The sequence below is a fragment of the Meles meles genome, chromosome 2 (genome assembly GCF_922984935.1).
Source record: "Meles meles chromosome 2, mMelMel3.1 paternal haplotype, whole genome shotgun sequence".
NCBI classification, from domain to species: Eukaryota; Metazoa; Chordata; class Mammalia; order Carnivora; family Mustelidae; genus Meles; species Meles meles.
In genome coordinates, this window is record NC_060067.1 from 147,092,364 (window position 1) to 147,111,415 (window position 19,052).

Sequence of the window (19,052 nt, forward strand, 5' to 3'; positions counted from 1 at the left end):
CCTAACAGCAGAAACCTGTTCTATGAAATTAAACTAGATATAGTTCAAAATCCTTTGGAAATGACACACGAAAGCTTAGGGGTTTTTTGGTTTTGTTTTGTTTTTTTTGGTTTTTTTAAAGATTTTATTTGTGTATTTGATAGAGAGAGAAGTCACAAGTAGGCAGAGAAGCAGACAAAGGGGGAGGGAGAAGCAGGCTCCCTACCGAGCAGAGAGCCGGAAGTGGGGCTCAATCCCAGGGCCCTGAGACCATGACCTGAGCCAAAGGCAGAGGCTCAATCCACTTAGCCACCCAGGCACCCCAAGCTTAGGTTTTTTAAGTCTAGTTTAACCTCCTGGTAAAGAGAAAGTCATCAAAAAGCAATTTACAGTGTTTCCAACTTTCAGACTGCTCTAGCTCCAAGGTTAGGAATGCCAGGGGAGATTTCACTGGCACCCTGAGCCAGTGGTTCCAATTTAAGCATGCTTCACAATAACCTGGAGGGCTTTTTGAAACACACACTGAGGGGCTGCACCCCCAGAGTTCCTGATTCAGTAGGTCTACGATAGGGCTCCAGAGTTATCATGTCCAGCATGCCTTGTGAACCACTGCCCTAGAGTGTACTGATGAAAGGACAGCATGAAAATTTCTCCCAAAAATTCATTTTAAAAATATTTTTTATTTATTTGACAGACAGAGATCACAAGTAGGCAGAGAGGCAGGCAGAGAGAGATGGGGAAACAGGCTCCCTGCCGAGCAGAGAGCCCGATGCGGGGCTCGATCCCAGGACCTGAGATCACGACCTGAGCCAAAGGCAGAGGCTTAACCCGCTGAACCACCCAGGTGCCCCACCCAAAAATTCATTTTAACCAACATGTTATTTTAACAATATCATGACACATTTTTGAAAAAAGAAAATAGGAAGTTTGGAGCAAAAATCTGTATCAAAACCCCCAAAAGATACAGAAATCACTTAAGCACGTCACTCTGTGAGACACTTGAAACAATGAAAGAACAATGAGAAAGGAGTGAAACAAGTAGGCAGCAAGTGCTGAGGAAACACGCCCTTGTGTCTTGCCTGGAACCACCTAAACGATTAATGAAAGCCTTCAGTACATTTCAGCCCAGAGCCTTCTTTATAGGGACATAATCACCCAGAAAGTGTTCCCTACCCTACTTTTCACAAGAGTGAAATCTGTGGCATAGAAAAACATGGGAGAGAGAAAAAAGAAAAGGAGAAGGAGGTCTCAAAAGCCTAAAGAGTATGTAAAAGAACTATTTAAAATAGATTTGATGTATTATAAAAATAAGATAAAACCAAAGACACAATCTTCCCAATGGCATGTAATGCCTGAGATCCCTATTACATTTCAAGAATTCCTAAGTAATCCTAAAGACAAATTAAGTAACAACACAATTCCTAACAGCAAACAGGGTCATCTTGCTCAAGGAGGAAGAGGGATGCAGCTGGTGCATAAGACGTTATTGGCACTTCACCCTGCTTGGCAGCCCAGCAGGCGCCCAGCCCCCTCGGGATGAGAGGCAAGTGCTTTTGTGCACCATCTGGCAAGCTCTGCCTTCTCTCTCCAGACATCCCCTCTTCCCTGAAGATTTCCTCAACCCCTGGGCCTTTCACAACTGTCCTGATTTTCCTCAATCCTCAGAAACATGTTTAGGAAAAGGACAGAAACAAAAAAATTATGATCAAAGAACCCATGTAGAGAAGTAAATACAGCACGAAGGGCTTTTAGAAGAGCATCACACACCCTGCAGCACTATTTTCAAAGTCCTTACATTCTTGGACAGTTGCCCACCTCAGATAAGGACACCATGTCCCGCCATGCCAGAGAGAACATCTCCAGAATTCCGGCTGTGAAATACACAGTACTTTCCTCGGAGAACACGCACAGAAGTGAGCTCAGCAATTCTGGCCACAAATAGTACCAAGCTCCCCCAAGTCAGATTACTCACTTTCACAGTCAAGGCTAGGAAAATTATCAGTAAAAACTACTCACTTGAAAACGCTACTCTGAAAAAGTCAATATTGGCCTATTAAGGGCCATGTCACACCCATTCACAGAAATTGGACTTACATGCAGGGGCTGGGGGGAAACACTCTGACTTTCAGACTGGCCTTCTTTCTAGTTCCCTCCCCAACAAACTTGGCTTTAATAGCCACAGAGCCAGACACTGGTGGGAAATGCGTGAACAGATGCCTCCCTCTTTCCCAAATTCTATCAGTTTTCCTCACAGGAAAGAAACTAGTGCTTCCCTTCTATCTATTCTTACTTGGATAACTCCAACTCATCTGTCAACTCAGGTCTGAAATGGTGTCCCCAACATGCCTTCCCCGAAGTCCCCAATAACTCTGTTACCACATAGCATGCTTTGAGCAGTCTTTCCCAATGGACAGCTAACCACACGAAGGTAGAAACTATGCCCTTGTCTTTAAAGCACCTGGCACAGTGTTTGGCATGTGGTAGACACACAGTATTTGTTGAACTATTTATATCTAAGCCTATTGAGGGATACAGATCAGTCTTGTGTGTGTGTGTGTGTGTGTGTGTGTGTGTGTGTGTGTGTGTAGGGGCTCAAAACCAACAAAGAAGAACTTGTTTCTTATTGTTGAGCTTCTAGTCTGATGACTTTATTCCTAAAGCCACGCATCCTATTTTAACATTTATTTAAGAAATGGAAAGCTTTTTTAAAGTTTCCTGACATTGGTCTTTGCCTTCTAAAACACTAGATTTAAAATATTTTTTCAGGGGCGCCTGGGTGGCTCAGTGGATTAAGCCGCTGCCTTCGGCTCAGGTCATGATCTCAGGGTCCTGGGATCGAGCCCCACATCGGGCTCTCTGCTCCGCAGGGAGCCTGCTTCCTTCTCTCTCTCTGCCTGCCTCTCTGCCTACTTGTGATCTATCAAATAAATAAAAAATAAAATAAAATAAAATATTTTTTCACATTTCAATGACTCAGTCTAAATTATGAATATCTAATTATTATGGTACAACATCATTTAATTTATGACTCCAGAAAATCCTACTTGTTTTTGTTTTAAAGTAGGCTCCATGCTCAGCATGGAACCCAAGGTGGGGTCTGAACTCACAACCCGAGACCAAGACCCACGCTGAGGTCAAGAATCGGATACTTAGCCAACTGAACCACCCAGGTGCCCCTGATAGCTTTTAAAGATTAAGTGACCACTAAGATTTTGTTAAGTTCTTAGAACCAATTTTAGACTATTTCTTCCTCTATTTTACAGCTGTCATTTTGCATTCCTTTTTTAATATGTGGCTCTGTACTGCTGGTGTGAAATAACTTTTTTTGACATGTATTTAATGTAGGTTTTTCATTATGTCACATAAAAGACGAAAATGAGGTACTGCAATGATAGTACTGATAACCACAGTACTCTGTATCCATTCTTTTAAGTAGCCTCCACACCCAGCATGGAACCCAATGTGGGGCTTGAAATCAGGACCCTCAAGATCAAGACTCGAGCTGAGATCAAGAGTCAGATGCCTAACCAACTGAGCCACCCAAGCACCCCTATGTATAGTAATTTTAAGTAAAACGAGAGTTTTTTCAAAGTTCTCACAATACACTGGCTCCCATTTAACTACTTACAGACCTTCCCCATCTCTTTGTCACATTTTAGGGAGGTATGAACTTCTTAAACCATACAAAGGCCCTCTTCTGTTGTCTCTGCTCCACAAACTCCAGCTCAAATACAACTTCTTCTACAAAGTCCTTCCTAACAAGCACAGACTTAGCTGCTCTCCATTTCATGCAATCCCAACTATACCTGTGTTATCACACTTCGTAGAATAGAGGGGTTTTTTTAAGGTTTAAGAGGATAAATAAATAATTTTTAAAAGATTTATTTAAGAGAGAGAGAGCACGCATGGGAGTGCAGAGCCTGATGCAGGGCTCAATCTCATGACCCTGAGATCAGGATCTGAGCAGAAACTAAGACTCATTGGATGCTTAACTAACTGAACCAGCCAGGTGCCCCTTAGTGGAATAGATTTTGATTCACTTTTACCAGCTATTCTCCAAAGCCACACTGTCACTTCCTGACAGAGGTATCTTTTCTTATTCAAAGTTTAAGGCTAGTGTCTAATAAAGCATCAAGTTTTCTTTACTAAGTGTTCAAAGCTATTTAAAACAAAACAAAAGTAGCCATTACTCTATGCAACTTTCTTCATTAGAAAAAGTGACACCTGATGATCAAGATTAGACAGAAACACCAAAAGAACAGCAGTATGGGTTAAATATCAAACTCTTTTGCTTTTACTATTTTGTTATTAACCCATAACTTAGGAAGTAGTACTATTTTAAAGTGAATTTAAAAATATCAGGAATCCTTTTCAAGGAAAAAAAGGAGGAAGAAAAACTTACAGATTAAAAGAGACTTAGACACTTACCAATCAAGGGGCACCTGGGTGGTTGAGTCAGTTAAGCATCTGCCATTGGCTCTGGTCATGATCTCAGTGTCCTGGGATCGAGCCAGCATTTGGCTCCCTGCTCAGTGGGGAGTCTGCTTCTTCCTCTCCCTCTGCCATTCCCCCCTCCCCACTCGTTCCTTTCTCTGTCTCTCTCTCTCAAATTAATATCTTTGAAAAATAAAGAAATTTATCAATCAAATGCAATGTGTTTGGAGGCAGATTCAAACAAGCCAACTGCTAAAGGTGGATGTAAATGAGTATCAGAAAAATCTGAATACAGCCTAATTCTCCGTAATATTAAGAAATTAATTGCTTGTCTTTAAGTGTGTCGAGGATACGATGGAGCAAAAAGAGAATTACCTTTGAGAGCTCTGTAGTAGAGTATTTATGGATGAAACGACAGGATAATGGGCTTTCTGTCATACTCACTGGGACAGGGAGTAAGACATATAGGAGAAATAAGATTGGTTGTGTGGCAACCAACGGAAGCTGAATATTGAGCACACATAGTTTAATTATATTTTTCTCTCTACTTTTCATGCATGCTCAAAATTTTCCAAACTGAAAAGCTTAAGAAAAAAAGAAATAAAAAGGCATTAGGTGTCTTTTTAATTCTATGGTTGGTCATAGCTTCTCCCTCCCACCCCCACACCCCAAACTGCTTTCTGGCTTTGAAGAGTTTCGGGCTATGCAGCAAGAGTTGCTGTTCCCCCAAATGGGTGGTAACACACTGTCCCATCCCTCCCTGAGGTTCATGACCTTGTGCAGACAACATCCAATTCCTACTTCCACCCTGTACTGGAAACCCAGCCCCACCATCCTCACCCTATCTAAGAGACCCTATCAACCCCCATCACAGGGGAAGATTAAGTCAAGATGCCAGCTACTAATAGCTCTAAGAACCACGCTGTCTGATAGACAGGCTGATCAGACAGGCTGGAGCTAAGACCACGTTCATCTCAAGGAACATGAGACAAAAAGAGAACACCAAGACAGGAAGTAGTCACACAGTATTTCAGTGGAGCTAAAATCCGGCACCAGTCTGCCCAGAACCCTCTTCCCTTTAATGCCAGGATGCCTTTCACAGTTCTCGGCAGTAAAGGCCTCCCCTCACCACCCCAGATAAAACAGCGCCCCGCCCCACTCTCTGGCTCTGACTTCTAACCCTACATTATTTCGTTCTGTAGGACTTACCACTGCCTGACCTATATTATATGCTTATTTATCACCTCCCCTTCCCAGGACGCAACTTCCATGAGGGACCTTGCTCAGTCTGCCTCTGTGTGCTCAGATTCTAAACAGTAACTGGAACATAGAAGCAGACCAAATGTGCATGTGCAGAATGCTGAGGATCCCAGAAGCACAATTAAGTACCAAGGAGGGCTGAGAACAAAAAAGCTGATACCTAAACTATCTTAGTTTAGAACTAGATACCTAGTTCTAAACTAAGAACACACCCACACCCACTTTGTGTTGTAGACAGGTAATGTCACAGCACAATTTTTATTCACGATCACATTTAGACTTTCCTAAACTGCTAAAAATCAATGACTCGGGGTCACACAAATAATCACTGAATAGGTCAGTTTGTGCCCGAAAAACCTAATGGGATCACAGTACCTTCGCCTGCCCTCTACAATATTTACCATATATGGACATTATGTCAGGAAGTAAAGTACAGTGCAAATTATACTGGGGCTTTTAGAGGCCATATGTCCCCATCACTTTTATTATTTTTTTTTTAAGATTTTATTTATTTATTTGACAGGCCGAGATCACAAGTAGGCAGAGAGGGAGGGGAAAGCAGACTCCCCGCTGAGCTGAGAGCCCAATGCCAGGCTCGATCCCAGGACCCTGAGATCATGACCTGAGCTGAAGGCAGAGGCCCCTCCCCATCACTTTTAAATAAAAAAACAATACTCTCCCACTACTTCTTCCTCTCCTGCCACTCAACCAGACAGAAATCCCACCACCACCACCCCCGGCAAGATTAATTACCTTAACAAGTAGGAAGCTGGCTAAAATGGCACGTGGTTCAGAGTGCCTGTCTCTACCCCTCAGCTGCCATGTGATCTCGGGCAAGGCACAACCCTTCAGTTTCCTCAGTGGCAAAGCAGGGGCAATAACGGAATCTATATCACAGGGTTTACTCGAGGATTAGATGAAATACTAAGTTCACAGCTTAAATCAGTACCAGTCAGAGTGAAGGCTATCTTGGCTATCACAATCAGTATTATTATTACAACCACATCTGAACCTACTCATACACTTACACTTGAATATAATTCTAGTTAGTACTCATTCTCAAGGACATAGAAAAAATAGTCGTCACTTTTTAAAGTCTAAACACCGGTGAGAATAGATAGAATAATAGAATAATAGAATAATCTGGGGGCAATTTGACTATGAATCTTTATTGAATAACAGATATTAAGAGGGATGCTTTTAAAAATGGTGAGAAAATATGATTCAATACCCTCCAAATCCGTTGCTGAGTGTTTCTTAAATGAAATCATCCCCTCAGTGCACTCAGCATAGCATCAGGCATGTGGAGAGCAGCTAGTATGATGAACTACCATGATCACAAATCTCAAGGCAAAGTGGGGATTCTGAAGACTACCAGGCCCAAGTTCTCCTCCATCAAACAACATAAAGATCTGCTAAAGTATGAGTCAGGCTCCAACATTGCTCTGCTGTCCCTCTGCCTCTACATAAGCTTTTCTGCCTTCATCTTCTGGGTACACAAATGTTCTGTGTGAGACTCAATTTCAACAAAAGAGCTCCACTGCTAACAAAAATCTAGAAAGCACTGTTATAGTCCAAACCACTATTTCATGGATAAAGAAACAGGGCCTTGTTCTAGAGGTCCAGCAACTTCTCCAAGATCTTACGGCAGTCAGCACCACTGTGAAACTAGAAATCCAGGCTCCTGAAGTGTCCTCCTGGGCTCTTTCCACTATTCAGTGTTACTTCATCTGGAGAAAAATGCATCAAAACTTCTACCAGAGGGACACCTGGGTGGCTCAGTTGGTTAAATCTGACTTCTGATTTTAGCTCAGGCCATGATCTCAGGGTCCTGGGACGTAGCCCCAAACTGTCATAGTCAGGCTCCACACTCTGCAGGGAGTCTGTTTCCCCCTCTGTTCTTTCCCCTGCTCACTCTCTCAAATAAATAAATAGAATCTTAAAAAAGAAAAAAAAAAAAAAAGAAAAAAAGGAAAAAAAACCTCTACTAGAACCAGCTTCTAAACCCAGATTTTCCCTGCTTAAAGTTGAATTCACTAATTTATATCCCACAACTCACCATAATTTCTCTCTGCTCTTCCAGATTCTTCAAAAAATTAGAAAATTCACGTAAGGAAGCATCTACAAGAAAAAAGTTATGATTATTTGGTGGCCAAAGCAAAGGAAGGCAAACCATAAACCTCACCTTTACATACCTATGCAGCGTTCATCATCTGTCTCTGCATCACCAATAAACTCAAATTTAAAGTCTCTGAGTGAATGTGCAAACTTCCGCTGGGCTGCTGAAAGACCTAGAAAGAAAAAGTTTATGGTTACCTGAGCTTTGTTTTAAGTCCAGATTTAGAAGAAATGTATTCCTCCTAAGATCACCAGAGCTGTAGAGCTCTCCACTCAATCTATGAGGAGGCACAACCCGACTCCTTTGCCAAGGGGCCCATTGCCCTCAATCTGGCACGCTCTGGGATGCTTCTGTCTTTGCTTCTAGACTCTGGCACAGAACAGGTGCTGAAGAAATGTTTACTCCCTCCCCCACCCTCTTCCTCCTCAGAGACGTGACTGCTCCTTATTGTTCCCATTTCCCAAAGCTCTTTCCCTATCGCTGCGCACTCAGGTCACAACTTGCCCAATTCAAAAGTTCATGCTATGATTAGGAACACACACACACCTGACGGTTTCTCCCAGGGCTGTATGAGAACTGGCTGGATGCCAAGGTTTCAAATATAAAAGTATCAAAGCTCAAAGTCAGCCAGGCAGATGCCCTTAACTGACTGGCAAACTCCAGCCAGAGAAACCCAGGAAGGAGTTTTCATAGAAGACAGCAACATGGAGGTAACTAAAGGCAAAGCTTAAATGGTAGGAAGAATTTATTCTGCAAAAGACCTGTAGGTTCTCATTTTTTTTTTAAACTGGAGATTAATAGAAAATAGTATAAAATGACACTGCAGTTTCATTTACCATAGCCAAGACACAGAAGCAGCCTTAATGTCCATCAATAGATGAGTGGATAAAGATGCGGTTTATATATACGATGGAATGTTACTTAGCCATAAAAAGGAATGAAATCTTGCCATTTGCGACAACATAAAGGGAACTAGAGGGTATTATGTTAAGTGGAATAAGTCAGAGAAAGACAAATATCACACTCTTTCATTTATATGTGGAATAAAAATACAAATCAAACAAAAAGCAAAACAGAAAAAGACTCAGATACAGAGAACAAACTGATGGTCACTTGAAGGGAGGGGGTTGGGGAGGATGGATGAAACAGTGAAGGGAACTAAGAGGTGTAATCTTCCAATTATAAAATAAATAACACCCAGGAGTGTAAAGTATACCATAAGGAATATAGTTAATAATACTGTAATAACTTTGTAGGGTGACAGATGGTAACTAGGCTTATTGTGGCAATCATATCATAATGTATATAAATACTGAATCACTATATTGATATTAACACAACTATTCCTCAATAAAAAATTAATAGGAAGTACATACAAAGAAAGAAAAACCTTAATAATGAAAAACTCTACTTCTAAAATAGGGTAACATTTATTTTACGGGCCATAGATCATGCTAGGTAATTTTATTTCGCTCAATACTCATATACAAAATAAAGATTATCTTCATTTTACAATGGGGTGCAAAAGCTCACAGATGTTAAGTAATTTACACAAAGTGACACAGTTACTACAATAGCAAAGGCTTGATTCTATTCAGGCACTATTTGCACAAAACCATACCGTGCCCAGGATACAATCCACCACTGGTCTAAAGCACTTTCTAAGAAGCTGCTCAGTGACTCCTGTACTCCTTACACGTCCTGTCTCAATACTGTGAATATCAACAGATTGCGCTGAAGTTTTATGTCAAGAAAACTGAAAAGTTGAAAAAAATAAAATGCAATCCATAACTGTTGGTCAGAGTACTCATGCAAATAATAAATACTGACAAGAAAGGGAAGCTAAGAATGTAAAACACTGAGGGCGATTTTTAATGAGATAGTAGAAGCAATTTTCTTTTTTATTTTAGTCATTGACTAAACAAGGAACGAAAGCAAAAGATTCTTATTTTTACATTAGAAAACGCTATCTGATTTTTTTTTCTTTTACCAACTCTTTACATCCAATCATTAAGTACAAATGCTCCCCCAGTGACTCCAGTGACCCTCAGCAGTAGCTGCTTTCTCTCACTTCTCCAACTTTCTAGTCATGCTCATCAGCTCTTTCAGCTATTGTCACGCCTTGGTTTTGTTTCTTAATGTTTTTCTTAAAGAACTGTATTTTTCTTAAAGGATTTTATTCATTTATTTGTCAGAGAGAGAGCACAGGCAGGGGGAGCAGCAGGCAGAACAGGCAGAGGGAGAAGCAAGCTCCCTGCTGCACAAAGGAGCCCAACGTGGGACTCGATCCCAGGACTCTGGGATCATGACCCGAGCCCAAGACAGATGCTCAATTGACTGAGCTGCCCAGGTGTTCCAGAAGACTATATTTTTTACAACAATTTTAAATTCCTAGCAAAATTGGGCAGAAGGCACAAAGACCCCCTGCCCACACACACACACACACACACACACACACATGCATCCCCTCCCCTATTATCAACACCCCCTCACTGTCATGCTTTTTGAAAATTCTTTCTCCCTCTACCTAATTCCTGTTTTGCTGGCTCTGCTCAAATCCTTTCTCTCATTAAAATAAAGAAGAGACTGGAGGAAATAAATGCGAAAGGCTAAATCACAACACTTTAAGAGGATAATACAGGATTGTAATTTCTTACCCTTGGCATGTGGGAAAAAAGCACATACCGTAAGATAAATTGTGATGGACTACAAGCACGGAGACAGTTCTCCACCCCTCCATACAGGCACTGCTCTTTTTGATGTGACTCTGCTGCCCCTCCAGCAATTGGGGGAGTCTCTCTTCCCACCCCTTGAATCTAGGCTGGTCTTATGGCCCACAGGATGTAGTGAAAGTGACATTGTGCTAATTGAGAGCCTCCATCCCAGGAAACGTTGTACACCTCTGCTCAACTCTCTTGGAACCCTCTGCCTTCCATGTCAACAAGCCCAAGCTAGCCCGCTGGTTCATAAGACCTCTGGCCCAGTCCCCCCACTTACTGTCCCAGTGGTCAGATGGCCAGCCCACAGAAGCAGAGCTTTTCTGCCCTCCATGCAGGAACTCATCCAGACAAGCTGAGTCTAGACTGAAATAAATAAATGGCTGCTCTTTAAGCCACTATGTTTGGGAATGATTTGTTACAAAGCCACAGATAAAATAGAAAGATTAATGGAATTTTTGTTAAACTTTAAAAATTTTTAAGACATAAAAAGAGTGAAGATAAGCACATACCCAGGAGGCATAAATAACAGCTATAAATCAATGAGGCAGAAATTCCAATAAAAAATTGAACAAAACACTTGAATAGGCACTTCACAAAAGGAACTGAAAGAAATCTAAATGGCCTATAACCATATGAAAAGGTGCTCAAATTCTTTAGTGGTAGTAAGTGAAAGTGAAAATCTCAACATACCTCAGTAACACTCACCAGACTGGCACAAATTAGTCTGGCAAGCCCAGGTGTTAGTGTAATCCTTTATGTGGGACAATAGAAATCCTTACATATTGCTGGTTAAGAGTAAAAATTGGGGGGCACCTGGGTGGCTCAGTTGATAAGCATCTGCCTTCGGCTCAGGTCATGATCCCAGGGTCCTGGAATCGAGTCCCAGTCTTTCTGCTCAGCAGGAAGCCTGCTTCTCCCTCTCCCAACCTCTCTGCTTGTGTTCCTACTCTTGCTTTCTCTCTCTCTCTCTCACTTTGTGTCACATAAATAAAATCTTAAAAAAAGAGAGAGAGAGTAAAAATTGGAATAGTTACTATTTAAGTACTTTGACATTTTCTAGTAAATTTGATGATATCCTACAACCCAGAAATTATCCTTCTAAGTAATTTCCAAGATAAATTCTTAACACATGGGCACTTGCAGACATATACTAGAAAATCTGTCACAGAACAATCACAATAATAGCCAAACACTGGAAAAAGCGAATACCAATCAACCATAGAACTGAAAATTACATTACACCCATATACTATAGGGTAAAAATAACTATAAATTCACATGTCAACACAGATGACCCTCAGAACTTGGACAGAAAGAAGTCACACACACAAAAATACACACAGTATGGCTCTTCCATATTAAGTTCAAAACAAGCTACACTGTATTTTGAATTTCATACATAGGTCACGAAATTATAGAAAAGCAAGTGAATCGTTACCTCAAAAGTCACACAATACTTACCACTGGGGACCAAGGACAGCAAGACACACAGAAAATGACAAAGGAATTAAAGGTATTTTAGTTCATAACCTAGTGGTGAGTCTGTAGATATTTGCTTTTATGGTTCTTGTTTACGATGTAGATTTGTTTTGTATACCTCTATATTTTTGCCATAATCTCATAACTAAAAATACAAATTTTTAAACCATGGAACCTGGCTATTTAGACCATTCCAAAGTAACTTAGTGTCTACTGTAATCCAAACAAACATCTAATTATTCTGACACCCTTAAGCTGCCCCCTCCGCCTGTAACACTCCTTCCCCACCCGCACTGGGCTGCCGCCTTCATAAGCCTGATGGCTCAGCCCATTCACTCCTCCTCCCTACCATCCTTCCCCCCAGCCCTAAATCCCTCTCCATCCTACTGCAGCTTTATTTTTCTTCACAGCACTGACTACCGGAAACTACCTTATTTAGTCACAACTTACTCAGCGTCATCTGTTTTCCTACCCTATAGTATCCTGACAAGTCCCTGAAGCAACAACCAACAGTCTTGTGCCTCCTTATATCCCTGAAACAGGGACCGCAACAGGAGTTTCCTTCTGCATTTCATGCCTTTATGTCTAGATATTATTGGTGTGTGGGGTTATCATTTTGAGTCACTTTATGTTATGCCGTTTTGTTAATGTATATTTACTTATAAATACACTTTATATATAATATTCATAGACGATATAAACACTGGCATAAATTATACTTTTACCCTCTGGAGCTGTTTCCTGCAGTATTTTACCCAAATCACTAGGTGAGGTATACTTTACAGACTATGTTTCGGGGTGCCTGGGTGGCTCAGTGGATTACGCATCTGTCTTCAGCTCAGGTCATGATCCTAGAGTCCTGCGCAGGCATCCTGCTGGGTGGGGAGTCTGCTTCTCTTTCTCCCTCTGCCTGCCACTCCCCCTGCTTGTACTCTCTCTGTCAAATAAAATCTTTAAAAAATAAAATAAAACAAACAAAGACCATGTTTCCTATGGCCAGGGCAGGATGATCTTTAGAAAGTTAAAACTTAAAGGTACCAGTTTTTTAGCATTCCATAGTACCTAATTTCATTTTAGTTTAAAATGTTTGTAACAGCAGATTAAATTTGGGTTCGTTTGCACAGCTAATATATTTCTTCCTATGTAAATAGCACACTTTTCTCCCTTATTAAGTCCTAAGTGTTACAGTCACAGTAATACTTTATTTTAAAATAAATGGTTCTTCTTTTCTGTTGACTTCCTTCTGGTATTATTGGAGTTCATTATGCAAAATTTTTATTGTTTAAAAATATGACCACACCAAACTCCACTCCTTTTAAGAATCACAAATTTAATCACATTTCCATCACATAATATCTTTCATTTTCTTCTCCCATGAAGTTTATACTTCCACAGCTATCTTCTGCCTCTCAAACGTAACACAAAAATCGTAAGACAGTTCACCATATTTATTTAGTACAGTCCATCAAACAAGCACAAAGATGCTCTGTGCGAAGGATAATGTTTCGTTTTTCCAGTATCACTGCACATGAATCTCAACCAGTCTTTAGTTCTCAAGTTACAAAAGCTGGCCACATTCCTCCACTGGGGCGAAGACGGCAAGGGGCCCTGATTGGGAATACCGTGACAGAGCGCCTGCTCTGTGCTAACGGACTTACAGATACTACTTCACTCACTCCTTAAAATCAGCCGGGAGGGTAGGCATTGGTGTCACCTTCTTTTACCAATGGGTTAAGTTCAGAGATAGATCAGTGACTTGATCAAGGGCACAGACGGCTAGTAATAAGTTCTGGAGGCAAAGGATCAACTCTGGTCCCTCAAGCTTCGACCAATGTCCTTTCCATCACATCATTCCAACTTTCAGAAGATAGAACGTTATTCCTTTGCCCAGATCTCACCCAGTTATCTGAACGGTGCTAATAAAGATTTGTAATTAACAGGAAAATTCGCATACATGGGACTCCATGCCCCGGTCCTCTCCAGCCGACTAATTCCTGAGCACTGAGAATGAAGTACCTTGAAGGTACCCACAAACAAGCACAGCAAACGTAAAGAATTCATGCGATCTGTGCTCTTTCAAATGAACCTGCCCCTTCAGAGTCCCCCAGACTAGAACTTGTACGTCTTCAATCCACAGACAAACGGAAGAAAGCACGGGCAACAGAACCCTTCCCAGGGTTAAGAGTTGTGTGGGAGATGAGGAGTTCTTTGGGACACCTGGTGGGTTTAAGATGTAGGGCACCCTGTGGACAGATGTGACCACAGTTTCAATCCAGGTTCAAACAGCCTCCAGACGCTGGCCCAAATCACCACAGCTCACCCTTGCTGATTTTAGAGGTGAGAACATTACTTTTTTGCGGAATATCCACCCCTTAACAGTTTTCAGTTAGGACTGTGAACTCGGACACATACAGACAGAGGAGGTGAATGGGAAGCCTCTCTGCTCAGGTTGCTCGAGCTTTCCTACACTTCGAGGCAGCTTTCTGCTCGAGGTATCACCAGGGAAATGGCGGGCCCCGCTCTGGTGATAAAGCCTGCGACTACCGTCTCCAGCAACTTCCCACACCATTGAGCAAAACACCAACAGGGTCCCTTGAGGAGACATGGCAGCTTCTATACTTCTGGGCTTAAGAAGAATGAAACAGCAAATAAATATATCTTTCTTACTCATTAAGTCTGAGATTCAAGGCTGCACACACCATCGTGGGTTCTAAATTAGCCTTTTTTTTCAACGAGGCAAACTGCACCTAGATGTTCCATTCTTCTGCATGTAGAGACCCAAGTAACCGGTTATCAAATATGCAAACGTTCTGCCAAGAGAAGCTTTGCCACCCTTTCTGCACATCAAAACAGGTACCAAAATTCTTCAACGTTTTATTTAGAGAGGAACAGGGTACAGATTCTAACAACTTAATATCTTTCATGCCAGATTCATGCCAAGAAAATAATGCCGATGTTAATCCAACTTAACTTGGCAACGAAACAAAATTCCTCTAGGCCTGTAAACTGGCTTCATATTTTCCTTCTTCTTTTCCAGATTCACACAACTGGCAGCGGCACTACATCCAAGAACAGCACGACCGCCTCTCTGTACGAGTCAAGTAAGAAAGTAAATAACTCACTTTGTAGCTTTTTAAATGATGCAAACATCTCATGAGCCCAAAATGCATTACTGGGCTAGTCGAGGCCTGAAGGCCAAATCACAGGCTGTTCTAGGAGCAGCTTAAGGGCTAGCCCCATCTCTGGAACTATTACAGGAAGGCATTCCTGGCCCTGACTCTCCAATTCCAGCCTAACTAGAGTGAGATCTTCTTACTCACAGAAAAAGCAGCTTCTAAAGTCACTAGAATATTCCAGACCTGAACTGACAAATCTATGGGGTAGAAGAAAATAAGATGAGTCCACAAAGACCCATACACCTCGGAGCAAACGCATAAACCCGGAGTACAAGACCCAAGACGCGATATGGCATGTAACAGACCACCAGATGCTAATAGCCAAAATAATTACGAACAACATACAGGAAAGGGGTGATCTGAACACTGCAGAGAATCCCATAAGGCAGGTCCACACCGGGGACCACCACCCAATCTACGCCACAGCTTACTCCAAACTTCAAATGTTCTGCACACATTCAGCAAATGCGCAGAGGCTACGCAGGCTAGATTCTGTGTACAGAGAGAATCCCTGTCACTTCAGGGCATCAGATGAGCAGGGCACTGTGGCCATCACCTGGCCTACCAGCCTGCAAACTGTCTTTGGCCACAGATAGAGTTGTTCAAAGAAAATCTTATTTACGGTGCGAACAGAAAAATTAGCAGACAAGTATTGGTTTCCCACTGCTTCTCTAACTAATCACCACAAACTTAATGGCTTAAAAACAACACAGATTCATTCTTACAGTCTTGGAGATTGTAAGGCCAAAGTTGGTCTCACTGGGAGGCATTCCTTTGGGAGGCTCTAGGGGAGAATCCATTTCTTTCCCTTCTCCAGGTTCTAGAGGATGCCCAAATTCCTTGGCTCAGAGCCCCCGGCCCCCAGTCACATCACTCTGGCCTCCGCTTCTATCACACATCTTCCCTGACTCTTTCAAGGACAACTGTGATTACAGTGCGCCTATCATCTTAACCCAGGATAATCTCGCCACCCCAAGGCCTTTAACTTAATCCGATCTCCAAAGTTCCTTTTGCCAAGTAAAGTAACATATTCACAGGTTCCAGGAAGAGAAAGAGACCTTATTCTGCCAACCAGACCTTCTAATGTCAGATACTCTCCTAACCACTTTATATTTATTGATTGCTTTAAGTACCCCAACCACTCTAAGAGACAGTTATTATTATTATACCCACTTTACAGAGAAGAAAACTGAGTCACGCAGAGGTTAAGCAACTTGCCCAAGATTATACAACCAGTAAGTAGTAGAACCAAGAGATAATCAAAACTGCTCAGGTGGAGGTAAGATAAAGATCCCATTCAACTGGTCCTCATCTCCCACAAGGGCTCCCCAATGAGAACTCACCCTGCAGAAAACTCAATCTGGAAATCACTGACAGTCTCTCATCTTCACTATACAGCTGAGAAAGAAAAGCGGAACTTTTAACACCAAGTACAATTTCACACACCTAGTTCAAGGTGAGCACTAACTAGAATCCAAGTTTTAGTACAGAATCCTGCTTTCAGGATAAACTGGTGCTACACCTGTTAGGAAGGAAAACATGGTCCAGCAGGTGGACAGTACACCCCAGAGAAAGGCTGCAAAGGTGGGCTGCATTCACACACAGATAGGGAAGGGGACCGAGGTGACGTGCTTAAGTATGAAAAAGAATATTAAGCCGAACACCCTCCCAAGCTCCGCCCTCTCTGATTATAATTCATAGAGAATAAGAACGGCTGAGGGGCCAGCAAACATTACAGTAACAGAGCTGCACGCTGACATTTGGACAGCTTGACATTTCCAGAGAAATACCTAATCTGAGCATCAAAAACCAATGGTCCCATAGACTTATGTATTTGGCCACCCCTTTCGTTACAGTTTCATCTGAATCTCTCAAACCCTCCAGTTATTATCATTGGTCCCCCCCCCCCCCCCGCCTACAGTCTTCTGCTCCTCTGCCTCACATACGTAAAACATCTGCCTGGCCCCTGGAGGCACTGGGATTCCAAGTCTGGGCCTAAATTAAAGAACTTTAGCAGGGAACATCATCTTAGAGACAACCTAGACTAATGACCCTATTTTACAGATGAGGAACTGAAGGCACAGTATACTAGAAGCAGTGTGGTTTATAAAAAGACAGGCAGAGCTGGCTTGAAATATTGGCTCTGACATATCCCAGGTGTGGCTCTGGGCAAGTTGCACCATATGTATCAGATTTCCCGTCTATAAACTGAAAATACACAGAATGTCCCATCTAAGGAACATGTGACCTCTCATTTTCCCTTCTAGAGCAATATGCTTGAGCCAGAGCCTTCGCTTCCTACACTGGCAGGTTTTGTGGCACATGACCCTACCCAAACTTCCCCAAGGCTGAGTTAAGGGGCATAGACAGGTGACCTAAGAACAGTCCCTACAGGCCAGCCAGAGACACAAACACGTGGAACGTGTATATACAGAACGAAAGAAATGAAGTAAAGCCCACAAAATGTAAAACAGCTGATGGGTTTACGAAGGGATATGCAGATGGTCATTAATCTCTCCTTGCAACTCTTGTAGTAGATATTCATAAAACAAAATAATTAGCACAAAAGAATAAAATGATCACAATGTATTAAAATGAGAGAAACAAGGACACCCACACATCCCTGAATCAATGAACCATTTTGTTGTCCTTCGTCCCATCTACACTCCTCTCACTCCTATACTTCCAGGAACCCAAGTGGCCGAATTCCAGGGTTCCCTTCTCAGCATCTCATTCCATAGAAACATTATTCTACACACCCACATTCTACTCGTGTTGTGGATTTATCCAAATATTTGCCAGGCAGTGCTCTAGACACAGAGGATACTGCAACAAATAAATCACACGAACTGGGGTGAGAGTGGGTAACAGGCCAAGGCGAGATGGAGGAGTAGAAAGGGAGTCGAGAAGACAGATAATAAAACATAAACTACAGTCTGTTGGGAGCAGGTAACTGCCATGGAGAAACCTGAAGAAAGGTAAGGGAAATGGGAATGCTTGGGGAGAGGCTGGGTAGATCTGAGTTGATGGTATAGAAGATATGGTGCCAAAGCAAAGACCTGAATGATGCAAGGAGCTAGCCACACAGGTAACTGCCTTTCCAGACAGAGGGACAGTCATACACAGATCTGCTGAAGCAAAGGAGGGACAGAGAAAGCAATAGGCAAGAAAGGCAAAGATCAGGGGGGCCAGTTCAGAAAGGACTTGAGTTTCTATTACGAGTAAGATGGGGAGCTCTGAACATTTAGCAGGATCGCTCTGGCTGCTGTGCTGAGAACAGACTGAAGGTAGACAAGAGAGGCAGCAGGAAAACAAGTTAGGAGGTTACTACCCTGATCCAGGGAGAGATGAGAGTACCTCTTTAAAAAATTTCTGGAAACTGTGCCAACAACTGCTAAGACTTTGGGATCTCAACCTAGTGTGCTGAGGGATCTACGTGCAAAAACTTCCCCAAGAATAGCTATCACTTTTGAAACTTCTTGGCTTCGAAGCCTAGAAAGTCTGCTTTATAAGTGCTTAAAATGAGTAAAGTATTCTTGTTGCCGAGTTACGGGTTCCATTGTGTCCTCCCCCCATTCGTTTATTAGAGTCCTATCCTGCAGGATCTCAGAATGTGACTTTATTTGTGGAGAGAGTCTTTATAGGTGTAATCAAGTTAAAGCTGTATCATTAGGGTAGGCTCTCATCCAGTAGGACCGGTGTCCTTCTAAGAAAGCGAACGTTGGATGCAGACACATCAAGGGAAGGCAAGGTGGAGATACAGAGGAGGATGGCCATTCGTAAGCTAAGGACAGTGTTCCAGGCCACTGTGAGGGAAGCCTCCCATAGCGCCCAGAAAGCGCCAGCCTGCAGACACCTCAGTTCTGGACTTCCAGCCTTCAGGGC

General features: G+C 42.3%; 1 protein-coding gene across 5 annotated transcripts in view; it reads right to left on the reverse strand.

Annotated features, from left to right (window-relative positions):
• Positions 1-19,052, reverse strand: part of ARHGAP10 (Rho GTPase activating protein 10) — a 325,433-nt gene that overhangs the window by 234,228 nt on the left and 72,153 nt on the right. For 4 of the 5 annotated variants that reach the window (XR_006817443.1, XM_045997932.1, XM_045997933.1 and 1 more), the window contains 2 exons: positions 7,869-7,964; positions 7,733-7,794 (listed from right to left, as the gene is read on the reverse strand). Coding sequence is in view for 4 of the 5 variants with exons in the window: in XM_045997932.1 (XP_045853888.1) it covers positions 7,733-7,794; positions 7,869-7,964 (158 nt within the window). In the remaining variant the exon portion in view is untranslated. Of the gene's footprint in view, positions 1-7,732; positions 7,795-7,858; positions 7,965-19,052 lie in introns of those variants that run through there. The other variant, XM_045997935.1, reaches the window with a different exon arrangement.